At 42.1% G+C, this 12,637-nt stretch overlaps 1 protein-coding gene across 18 annotated transcripts; it reads left to right on the plus strand.

The window, feature by feature from the left end:
- The first annotated feature begins 3,334 nt into the window (after positions 1-3,334).
- Positions 3,335-9,953, plus strand: LOC123085002 (uncharacterized). 18 transcript variants are annotated; one of them, XR_006439536.1, is made up of 6 exons: positions 3,335-3,835; positions 4,275-4,716; positions 4,841-6,836; positions 6,973-7,094; positions 7,409-9,124; positions 9,511-9,953. XR_006439536.1 is itself a non-coding variant. In XM_044506554.1 (3 exons), the coding sequence occupies exons 1-2, from the start codon at positions 3,477-3,479 to the stop codon at positions 4,625-4,627; spliced, it is 645 nt and encodes a 214-aa protein (XP_044362489.1). In that variant the 5' UTR covers positions 3,338-3,476; the 3' UTR covers positions 4,628-4,716; positions 4,841-9,953. The 18 variants fall into 18 exon arrangements, 1 of the variants encoding a protein (XP_044362489.1); XR_006439542.1 differs by having other exon boundaries at positions 4,841-5,472; positions 5,993-6,115; positions 6,662-9,124; XR_006439543.1 differs by having other exon boundaries at positions 4,841-4,918; positions 5,054-5,070; positions 5,236-9,124.
- The last annotated feature ends 2,684 nt before the right edge of the window (positions 9,954-12,637 follow it).

Genomic DNA, 12,637 nt, shown 5'->3' on the forward strand with positions numbered 1-12,637 from the left:
GGGGGGGGGATCCTACTCCTACTAGGAGTAGGTTCCCCCCTTTCCTAGTCCAACAAGGAGGGGAAGGAAGGAGGAAGGGGAGAGAAGGAAGGAGGGGGCGCTGCCCCCACCCCTTGTCTAATTCGGACTAGGGGGCCCGCTCCACCTCCCGGCCGGCCCTATCTCCTCTAAGGCCCATGGTGGCCCATTAACTTCCCGGGGGTGGGGGGAGGAGGGTTTTTATCCGAAACTCTCCGGAACACTTTCGGTGTCCGAATAACATTGTCCAATATATCAATCTTTATGTCTCGACCATTTAGAGACTCCTTGTCATGTTCGTGATCACATCCGGGACTCCGAACAACCTTCGTACATTAAATCACATAACTCATAATACATATCATCATCGAACGTTAAGCGTGCGGACCCTACGGGTTCGAGAACTATGTAGACATGACTGAGACTCATCTCCGGTCGATAAACAATAGCGGAATCTGGATGCTCATATTGGTTCCTACATATTCTATGAAGATCTTTATCGATCAAACCGCATAACAACATACGTTATTCCCTTTGTCCATCGGTATGTTATTTGCCCGAGATTCGATCGTCAGTATCTTCATACCTAGTTCAATCTCGTTACCTGCAAGTCTCTTTACTTGTTTCGTAATACATCACCTCGTGACTAACTCCTTAGTCATTTGCTTGCAAGCTTATGATGTGTATTACCGAGAGGGCCCAGAGATACCTCTCCGATACTCAGAGTGAGAAATCCTAATCTCGATCTATGCCAACTCAACAAATACCTTCGCAGATACCTGTAGAGCATCTTTGTGATCACCTAGTTACGTTGTGATATTTGATAGCACACAAAGTATTCCTCCGGTATCCGGGAGTTGCATACTTTTATAGTCAAAGGAATATGTATTTGACATGAAGAAAGCAACAACAATAAACTGAACGATCAATATGCTAAGCTAACCAATGGGTCTTGTCCATCACATCATTCTCCTAATGATGTGATCCCGTTATCAAATGACAACACATGTCTATGGTTAGGAAACCTTTACCATCTTTGATCAACGAGCTAGTCTAGTAGAGGCTTACTAGGGACACGGTATTTGTGTATTCACACATGTATTTAGGTTTTCGATCAATACAATTCTAGCATGAATAATAAACCTTGATCATGAATAAGAAAATATAAAATAACAACTTTATTATTGCCTCTAGGTCATATTTCCTTCATAGGGGACATCTAGATGTTTTCAACTTTAATAAACTGGCAAATTTAAATGTGATAGTACACATTTTATCTTGAGAATACTTTACGGTCAGGCAAAATCTGCATAGAGCTGTCAACACCTTAGGGCAACTCCAACGCGGTCCACCAAATTGCTTCTAAATGTTCGGTCCGAAGAGTCCAGACATTTTTTTGCCATCCAACACCGGCCACTAAATTTTTAAGGACTGGTCTGAATGTCCGAAATGTTACAAACTGGCGAAACCTAGTGGTTTGGGGAAGTCCGCGCATTCGCCACATCAGACCCTTAGACATCACCGGACCATCCAAATACCCCACTCGAATCCATTTTTCCCACTCCGGCCCTCTTGTTTGCTCTGTATCCACATCCTCAGTAACCAACATCGTCGTTGTACCACCCAGATTGTTGCCCATGCCTTACCGAACCTCTGCCAATCTAGCAAAATGTCTGCCCACCTTGCCCTATGCCGCCGTTCCACCACGAATCCCGCTGACACCCAGGTACTACATGTCCCTGTTGTCGCCACGCCCGAAAAGTGTTTGGACAAATGCCACAACGAAATATTTCGACATTGTTGTTGTTGACTTTGAAGGAAACATGATACTCGGTGAAGGAGGATGAATTGTTGTGTGATGCATTGGTGTGGAGTTTCAAGGCTTGAAGCATAATGCGTCATTTTGGCAACATGTGCATCTTTGGTTCAATGAGCACAAGCACTACACACTCTGTGACATAAGTGATCCATGATCGCGGTGTGAGGTCACTACTCCACCGATGGCATGCCATTCAAAATGTCATCAGCAACTATCGCACTACGTATGCACAAGTGCGAACAAGGTAGCCAAGGGGTGCGTCCCTCGAAGAGCTCGTAAGTTTTGCCTCTTGTTGCTCTATGTTTTGGTCATTTCATTGATTTTCTTAATGTTGCAACTTGTTGACCACATCATTTTCTAGCTCTGGCGCACGTGTGGGTTGTACCATATGACGGAGTGCAAGCCCTTCACAAGGATGCATTGTTGGATGAAGCTCAGTGTCCATGACAACACAACCAACCTATGAAGAAGTTCAAGATCGAGGGCAGGAAGCTTGAACGAAGGCTGCTTTTGGGATCAATAAAATTAAGAAACTTGTTGAGCATCTTTTAGAATGTAGTACATCTTTCGAGGAGTGCTTTTAGATTTAAATGTATGGTTGGTTGAACTGTTATGGATCTAGATACATTTGCCAAAGTGAATAGAGGTGGTCATTTGGTTTGGTTCTATTCATTTTTCATAGAAAATGGTCGGACGTTGGATGGCCTCACCCCTATTTCTGTCTGTGGATATTTGGTGGTGTCTGTCTTGGTGAACCGCGTTGGAATTGCACTTATCACTACAACTACAAAGCTCCCTAGGAATAGAGCCCTCTACTGCCCCGAGGTTTTGTTTGGGGGGTGGGAGGGGGGGGGGTCCCCACTGTCAGGCATTGGCCGTGGTTTCACCTTCGTTGTACTCCCTCCGGTCATTTTTAGTCTTCATATATAAGTTTTTTTCCAAAGTCAAAGCATTTCTACTTTGATCAAACTTATAGAAAAAATGTATAACATTCACAATGTCAAATTGATATTGTTAAATTCATTATGAAATGTAGTTTAATAGTATATATATTTGGTAGTGTACATATTGATACTTTTTAATATATATTTAGTCAAACTTTATAAAGTTTGACTTAACTCAAATCTAATACGCGGAGTAAAAATGACCGGAGGGAGTACCTTCTCTCGGACCATTCCTCTCACGGCACCGAACATCTCGTGAAATTTGACTTGTTCTTGTGTGCATTTCTCGAGATGTGCCTGATTGAAGATCAAACCTCTCAAGGTCAGCCACATGAGCATCTCATACAACCCTTTAACGGTGGCGCAAAGGGCGGCTCCTGGCGATGTCCACCTGTCTTTTTATTGTATGAGGTGAAAAAAAAAGCCGAAGAAGAGGGCCGATTGGACGTTGCTCTTTGTCTCTTCAGTTGCCGATTGGGCGAAGCTCTCTGTTGTCTCTGCATGTGGGTCGCGTCATGTTGCTGGGCTAATGTCAGTGGCGTGTCTCACATGAGCGGTCGCCTGATCACATCTCACGCAAATAACACCTCCCCCGGTTAGCGATGAAGGATTGAAACCACGCGACCCCTCTCTTTCTCGTTTCCTCCCCTCCAGCCCCACGCCCCTCCCCTGCTTCTCCGCCGCCGCCGCCGCGGATGAGATGTGCGCTGGCGCTGGCGCTGCTCGACCTCCTCCCCTACCCCTGGTCGGCTCCTACCCGCTCCAGCACATCTGGACCGGCGGACAAGGAGGCGCGACAGCAGCGCCGCCAGGAGGTCGGCGGCGAGGGTGTAGCCGGCGAAAAGAGGTACCAGATCACGAGCACCAACAAGCACCTCATCATAGGGCGTGGGATGGTCGACGGCGACGCCTCGCGGTGGGCCACCTTCGGCGAGCGCAATGGCGGACTAGTGAGGGAGGCGCAAGAGCTCGTCGTGCTCTGCGAGGCGGAAGTCGACATCCTCGTCTTTGACAGCGCCGGCAGGCAGTTGGACTACTGCAGCCCCCACACAAGGTCCGTACGTTCCGTCGTCGATCTTCTTGTCCCAATCTCAATTCATTCCAGTTGTACATTGACATTGATTACGGATTTTCTGTCACGCCCATTTGCGATTTAGTCCTACAATGCCCTTGTTAACTTTATACTCCTGTGTAAATGTGTGAGGTCACTCGTACTGGACAAGCGAAATTCTGCACTACGTTTTGATGAACTCGCCAATTACTAAATCTACATTCCTTGCAAGTGTCAACCGATCTTGTCGTGCGCAATTGATTTGTGTGAAATAGAAGATGAGAACGAACTTTGGCATGCCATCTTAGCCACAGTATTGGGATGCTCTCATTGTGTTTCATGCTCAAGTTAGTCAGCAGATATTAAAGGTAGTTTTGATCAGTTGAAGCAGAATGCAACCAAGGTTACATACCTTTTTACGGAAGTTACCTTACATTGACAGATTTACTCATATGGATTAAAAGCTTCTCCCCAAGATCTGCGCTAAATATAAATCGCCGCCTTTGCAGCTACATGGAATTAGATACTGCAAAGAGGATTTCCGTTGAGGGCCTGGAAAGGTTCAGGGAAGTGAAATATTATCTCATTCTCATTATTGTCGACACGAGTGGGCACCATAACCAGAAGGCTGCACTTTTTGAGGAAATGCGTCAAGTTGCAGAAGCTCGTAGTCTTGCATTGTTATTGTTATCCTCTTTTATTGAGATTTTCGCCGACCTTATGGTTTTTCCACAGAAACGAGACCTGATGATATTTGTGATGGATGGCAGCATTGTTCATGCTGCTTTTGATTAGGCATAAGCATTCAAACAAAGTGCTTCCGTTGGTGCTGTGATTGTCATGAAGTTGTATGGTCATGCGAAGCGAGGCGGTGCACTGAGCGTGTTAGTATTACTCTTTACTTTTCTAGCTCCTCCTATATCTTTAGGGAACTGCTAAACACAAGGATTCAATTGGAACCTTTATCTTGTATTGAATTATCTCATGTTTTTTTATTTATACCTGCAGCTTATGATAGGAGAAGGCCCTTAAATTTAGAAGTATGATGACAACACTCTGAGGTAGAACAAGGATGTTGGAAGTGAGGTTGTTACAAATTCTTTTTTTGATTCTCTTTTGCTTTAGTGCATGAAAAAATTGGGAAGCTATTTGCTGTTTAAAGCTTAATAAGTTGCAGCCCTTTTAAATTATATATATCTTGGCTTGGATCTGATCGTACAGGCTTCTTCCTTTTGACGGTGAGTCTATCATGTTGGGTTATGCTAAGGTCACGTTGCACCGGTGCCGATTGCCCTGTGCAACTAGCGATGAAATTACAAAATAATGTTAAGTACCAAGAAAGGTTCGTTTTGTTAGCTCCAAGAAAGAGATGTTAAGAATAATTAAGTTCTCATCTCCGGCAGAAAACTACAGGATGGTACAAAAAGATGGGTGAGAGAATATGAGCTTGTTGGTTTGTTAAATTTGTCCCTCATGTGGACAATTCAGCATCTACATAATCTTTGAAGGAAAGGGCCCTCCGTATCTCTCATAGGGCTGCACATGTGAACAATGCAAGATGTGTTGGACCAGATTTTGTCAAATGGGAACAATTTTAATTTCAATGTATATCAACTGCAGCCTCTAAAGGAGCTAAACTGGTATGATTTCTTTTTTCCTGAAATTCTTTCAGAAGGTTTGTTAGGAAATTTAGTGAGCTTGCTTTTGTGCTCAAGTCTGTGCAACCAGGAAACAATAGTGTACTAAAAAAATTGTATTCATTCTCATTGCAGACAATGTACAACATGTAGATTTTTAGAAAGGTATCCTAAATTCTTTGAGTACTGGTTCAGAAAGACAGTGGTGCATAGTTTTAACATATATTCTGTCTATAGTGCACATAATAAGATAAGAATAAGATCATCCATCATATTTATTTTTGACACCGCCATGCTTCAGGATATATATATGATTGTGATATATTTGCTTTGTTTTGTACTCCAAATTTCTCAGTTGCGAGTTCATTACCATGAAAATCTCGGTGAATTGTAGATACATCAGGATTTAGATGGTTGTCCCAATCTTCTCCTCTCGGACCCATGCTCCTGGATACATGAGTTCTGATGTTTGGACCTCCCATTAAAGACTTAGGTGATGTGTTAAGAAATGCTTTGTCCACAGACCATAAAACTGAGGATGTCACCGAAAATCTCAAGGTTACTGGTATTAGCGCCATGGATTCAGTTGAATGAATAAGTCAAGCTTTCTAGCTGCCTGATAGCAGAGATCTAAAATTTTATCAAGGTAACGTTCTAATTTGTGCTATCGCACCTTTAGGAGGTGGGTGAAACCCGAAGAATCACGGGATCAGCACCTAAATTTTTCTGTTGAAACTGCAAAATTTTATCTAAGGGCTGAATGGCTAAATGTTGATATATGCATGCTTGTAAATTTACACTGTGAACCATTTTTATACTGCTACTTTTCTCCCAGAATTTGTATCTCTTTTATCCAAAGTGTCATAAGGTGCATTGCACTTGTAGTTTGTTACGTTTGCATCTGCCATTGCTTTCATATACTCCCTCCGTTCCAAAATAGATGACCCAACTTTATACTAACTTTAGTACAAAGTTGGGTCATCTATTTTGGAACGGAGGGAGTAGTATATATTTTCGCTCTGATCCGAAGCATAGCATCACTTGCATGCACCTGTACGACACATATCGCATAAAACTAACGAGAAGGGGCGCGTTCCTACCTGGCACCGCCTAGCTAGCTCTCAAGAGGCCCACAATGGAGGGCGGTGCATCTGAACCTCTGGTTTATGCGCTCCGCTATTGTGGCACCCAGGCAAGACGAAGAGGACCTACAGTGCCGGGTCCACGCAGCAACCTCTTCCTCGCGGCGGCCAGCTGGTCAACACTTCGCGTCACCGACTGGCAAGGCGTGGGCTGGCAGCCGGCGCCGGTGCTGTCTCCAGTGTCCGATTCGCGCTAACAACATCATAGTTTCCTCCCGCGACTCTGTGAGATGTCTCACCCCATTGTTATCTCTGGCTCCTGGCTTCCAAATTTGATGCATTTATTTGAGGTGAAATTAGGGTAGTTTATCTTTACAGAGGAGAGGCCTAACAGGCTTTAGTGTGGAATTTTGTTCTGCAGGGGCTGCGGGTGTACGATGCAGACAAATCATTACTCTACTGGAGGTGGATTCTGAAGCAGCACTGCTAGTTCAAGGATGAGTTTGTGGTACTTGCTGGCAGTTCAGAGGGATCTATAATAAGGTATCAATAAAATTAGTTGCAACACTCCACGAAATTCACGTTCTTAAGCATCACCGAAACAGAAACAGAAACAGAAACATCTATAGTTTTGTGGTGCCTAGGCTTTTACTATTGGAAGCAGGGTACTCCATGTGGTTCTTTTCCCCCATCTATGCTTTATTGATCTATATAATGGTGTTGGTTCTCCATTTCCCAAGCTGGTGCTTTTCCCTGCATCATTCCTACAGTCACCACTTCTATCATGGAAATGATTTGTATTTCAAGATCATATGCCAGTTTGCCCTTAAGAACAATTATCCTTTGCTTTTGTACAGGGAATGTTTAGATTATGTCAAGAGGGTTGATAAACAGGCGGGAACAGATTTGCATCTATGCCCACTCCAAGCAAGTAGTTCTAATTAGCCTTCATCAGGTGTTTATGTTTTCAAAGTAAAAACATCAGAACATCTATTCAAGTTGGGGTTCCTACTTGATTTAGTTGAGTCTTTTTTTTGGGGAGGAGGGGGGGGGGGGGGGGGTAACTTGATTTAGTTGAGTTGGAATGTAGTTCTCATGCTTTTTTATATAATTGTGTAATTCATCTTTTTAGTAACATAACTAGGGGAAGCACGATTCATATAAGATATTCTCCTTACCTGAGAAGAATGCATTTCTTTTCCGGCTTTCTTACATGCTCTCTGGTCATTACATTTGTGTGCTTCTATTACTATTAGCAAAAGTGGAATTCAGATAATATTTCTTTGCATCACAACAGATGTCTATAATGAATGCTTGCAATGGAGGTTTCCCTTTGATCCTAAGTCAGTCGATGTAGATACTTCAATTTGTTTAAACCTGTGAGATACACTGTCATTCTTCAATTAGTTACAGCTCACTTTTTGTTGTTTTCATTGTTGTGCTGAAAATAAATTCTTAGTTCATCATGTGTTCCTGTTTTTGCCTCTCGTGTATTCTAACAGGAGAAAATAGCTGATGAGATATTCAAGATATTAGTCAGTCAAATGGCAGAAAGACATAATTATTAATCTATTTAGTGTACGATGCTGTCTGAAACTCAACGATTTATTCATTTGAGTTTAGTACTCCCTCGGTTCCTAAATATTTGTCTTTTTAGAGATTTCAAACGGACACCACATACGGATGTATATAGACATATTTTAGAGCATAGATTCACTCATTTGGCTTTGTATCTAGTCACTTGTTGAAATCTCTAGAAAGACAAATATTTAGGAACGGAGGGAGTACATAAGATTAGCCTTTTCCCATAGGGAACATGTGAGTTCATATATAAACTGTAGATTGTGAATTCACGACACAGTAGCGAGCTACACCAATGCCGGTCTGAATTCCTAGATTCAGCAAACTCCTTTTGTGTGTCATATAGAACATCCAGATTAGATAGAGCAAAGACAGAGACCGATTATAAGAGTTCAGGGATATGTGCAAGAGGGAGGGGATGAGCTTGAGGCTTACGAGCTATTGAAATAATCAGACGTGCATGGTTTCTTGAATTTTCAATTTCTCTATCTGTCAACCCGAAGATTTGTTTTCTTGTTTGCGACAAACTCCAGGGGAAAAAAATGTGAAACAGAATATGTCTGCCTACAGGCATTCAGTCAAGGCTTTAATGAGAAGTTCGGTGAGTTGCTTTTATATCTGATTTGCATACTTATGATTCCAATAAATAAGATATATCTATGAATAGTTTGGTCACCAGCATATGAGTTGATGAACCAAGAGCATGTGGTAGTGGTAGGCATGATTCCAAGTCGTGGTTCCTTTTTTTTGTCTGACTGGCATGGAAAATGATGATTCATTTTATGTAATCATCTTATTTTATTTTTCTGCCTTGTGAGTAAAGCTTGCTTTTTTTAATTAGGCCAAAGCTTTCATCCGCTATACAGAAGAAAGCAAATAACTTGATGCTAACATGAGTTAGTTTGCTATTTGTGGAAGGCAAATGTGTGTGAACACGTGAAAATGCATAGAGAATGCATCGAGGCGCTCCAGCAATACGAGTGCGCAGAGAGGTTCAAAACATGCCTGGCACCTTTATAATATCTTTAATTAACACATTAACTGTATTGTGTTAATACAATTGGCTTCAACCTGAATTACATAGAAATCATCTCTTTGTTATTCTTGTAAGAAATTACTTCCTTTGCTATGCATCCCTCATGATTATTCTGTCAGCACTAGGTTGTTCAAACTACAATGTTCGTGAAAATTACAGTACGATGTATCACTTCTCTTAGATTTTGTTATTTCTTTAACAAATCTTGTATCTCTTTTCTGATCTCATTCAGGAGGAATGTTTAATATAAGGACACATTTTTTACCGACAATTTTCTATCTAAAATCATATTGTCACAGACAACATTCTCATTGGTTCTCTTGATATTCCCACTATTTTCAGGTTCACTAAACAGAAGAGTACCTCCAGGTGTGCATTAACCAGGATCAAAATGCATTGTCAATCAAGCTTGCAGATGGCGAGGTCTTCGTCGTCACTCGCCTCATCACAGGAAATGACAAGATGACCGCCATAACAACCAACTGAGTTCCGCCGTCAGCAAACATACATGAGGGAGACATTCTACTTCAGACGCAAGGCAATGCGCAAGGCGTACCGTCGACTATCGCCTATAAATATAATCCATGTATCATGCTCATGTATATTGGACCTTCTACGTTTGCCCCTTGCCTTACTTTTGGAACCACCTGAACTATCTGTAATGTATCATCTAGATATCGATGTACTACCTATGTGTTCGTATGTTTTTATCATTAAGATTAATATCCTTTCTTCCCCTGTCACTTCTCGGGGATGCCACAAAAGGAAAAATGACCAAGACTGCATCTGTCATGTTTTTTTCTTTCTAGATTGTTAATTTCAATTCATGTTTGATATTGTAGTATGGAGGTTTCGCCAAATACATGTTCTATTGTCGTTTATTTTCCACTATTGTTGGGCCTCGTTTCTTTATTTGTGCATCATCGGATGTGTAATGTTATAGTGGTTATGATCCAGACATTTCCATCGACCAAATCGATAAAGTTACTAAGCTCCCATGATTTTGAAGCTCCTGGTGAATCGGTGGTGTGAAAGCTGTTTGGGTAAACGTTTGACAAGGGGTGAACCGCATCGGATGGTAATGGACTGTGGACACATATGTTAGTAAGTTCGAGGTGAATAGCTGGGGCGGAGGGAGGTGTCTAGCGGCTCGGCCCTATCGTATACATCAGTGCTGCTCCGTCATGGGAGGGCCTTGGGTGTTCGCCGTCGGCTTCCCTCCGCCCAGCTCCGGCCGCCGTCTGCCTTCATGTTGCCTGTGGTCCCTTCTTGGCACCATCCCCCATCTAGATCCGGAAGCAAACGCCCTCGATGGTGGTCAATGACTAGAATTGTGGTGGAAAGACAGCAGGTGGTGTCCTGCTTTGTGGTAGGGTAGACATGTACGTCTGGCGGCTCTGCCCCATCATTACCTACCGCCATGAATCGGCCACAAATTCAGCATGGTTTTGCCGCACCTTCCACGGAGTAACACACTCCATACCCGGGTTCTTGATTTTTGTTCCCTTTTCATGTTCATGTTACAGGGGTTGCCCTTTTTTGTTCAGATCTTCCTTCCGTGGTCATGTCCATGAATCGGCCACAAATTCAGCATGGTTTTGCCGCACCTTCCACGGAGTAACACACTCCATACCCGGGTTCTTGATTTTTTGTTCCCTTTTCATGTTCATGTTACAGGGGTTGCCCTTTTTTGTTCAGATCTTCCTTCCGTGGTCATGTCTGGCAATGCTTGGTTGTTCGTAAAAGAGAAAGATAATAAACATTTTTTAGTGTGAGCATGCCTCCTTTTGTGATACTCCCTCCGTCTGGAAATACTTGTTAGCGAAATGGATGTATCTAGACATATTTTAGTTCTTAGATACATCCATTTTTATCCATTTATGCGACAAGTATTTTCGGACGGAGGGAGTATTATACTGCTCTGCTCTTCGCCGCTAGCTAGCTTATGGTTTCTTGGCGAGTCAATCTAAAGGCGAGAGGGTTAGGGGCATAGTGTAGTAGTAATATGGTGGTGGGTGTGCACCTTTTAGCCTTCAGATTTAGGATGCTTGCGAGATTAGTTTTGAGATTGGGGCATATGAGGCACATGAACGATTGGGGACAATTGGGCTGAGGTTGTCAGTACGAACAAATCTCAAAGCTAGGGGCTCGAGTACAAATGAAGCTCAGACTTATAGTGATTATTGCACATTAATAAACAATTACCTTATGTTCCCGACGGGATGGCCTTATTTTTTTTTCTGAACATGATATTTGTATTTGTTGGCATGTTACATGGAAAATTATCTTTTCGTGAAGGAACTTCTGTGTTAATGATCGATCTTTCATTTCTTTAATGTACGTCTTAATAAAGGGTGGTTGTGTGAGCACCAAATTAGGAGCTCAGTCTAAGAGAAAAGGTCTGATTATGTAATTTGGATTCATAGTTCTTGCTTTGTTAGGAGTAACCTGATGATCATTTGATAATATATACCTATTCATCTGCCATGTGGACTTCATTGATCAATGTGTCTCCCTTTGCCCTTGCCAATCCAGGATGCCACATTTCTTTGATACTAGAATTTCATGTTACCTACATGATTACATCAGACAAATGGATTTTACTTTGCCCTATAAAGGGTATGCATTCATAGGTGGGATGCTTGCTCACAAATTTTCTTATTCCTAGAGTATTGCAATATTGTGGTAATGTGAATGGAACAATGTATAGATTGACTGCTATATCAATAATTTTGCATACTAATATAGGGGCATATAACTAAGGTATTTTTGTATGTATGCAGAAAATTATGCTGGTTCAGCTATATTTATGTACAACGCAATGCAACACGTTGAAGGAAAGGCATGCAGGTGTACCAAGGTATACTCAATTCTCATATGCCCCTCCCCTAATGATGTCATGTCCCATCACTGGGCATACTGTATTGAAGGCTCTAAGGTTCATATTTTAGTCACCCAAAGATATCATCAATCACTTCTCGTCTTATTAGGTAATGCTGCGTAGATTAGTTTTCTTCTGCCCAACATATTCACAGAATAACAGTTTTAACATGCCGCTGTCATCTATACATTCTAATTTTTGTTAAATTTGCAGTAAGTGGGTTGGTAGCTAGAAAAATGTGGCTGCAAATTTTGTCAATCATTTATAGTTCCTACCTATTTTCCGAACATTCTCTAGGAAGGAATAACAGTAGGACATGCATGTGTTATTTTCCAAGACTTGTTCGAGATAAAGACCCAATGAGTCATCGGAAACTTCCCCTGTCTCTGCAGCAGCAAATGATTGTTCAGAGTGAGAGTTTGTCTGGAAATTGTTCCGAATGAGGCTCTAGCATGCTGCACACGGTGTAGACCAAAGGTATGGCAACTTCCATTTATATGTGTTTTTTGAAGTTAGCAGGCTGCACACATACATCTCTATGCGTAATTTTGAGCCTTTGTTAGCTTGTTGATGCAACAACGGCCGAGG

The sequence above is a fragment of the Triticum aestivum genome, chromosome 4A, assembly GCF_018294505.1.
Source record: "Triticum aestivum cultivar Chinese Spring chromosome 4A, IWGSC CS RefSeq v2.1, whole genome shotgun sequence".
NCBI lineage: Eukaryota > Viridiplantae > Streptophyta > Magnoliopsida > Poales > Poaceae > Triticum > Triticum aestivum.

Bases quoted from the DNA above. Each gene is read 5' to 3' on its own strand.
- LOC123085002 (XM_044506554.1), top strand. From the start codon at position 3,477: ATGAGATGTGCGCTGGCGCTGGCGCTGCTCGACCTCCTCCCCTACCCC. The intron at 3,836-4,341 runs GTCCGTACGTTC...CCGCCTTTGCAG, and splicing joins TACTGCAGCCCCCACACAAG to CTACATGGAATTAGATACTG.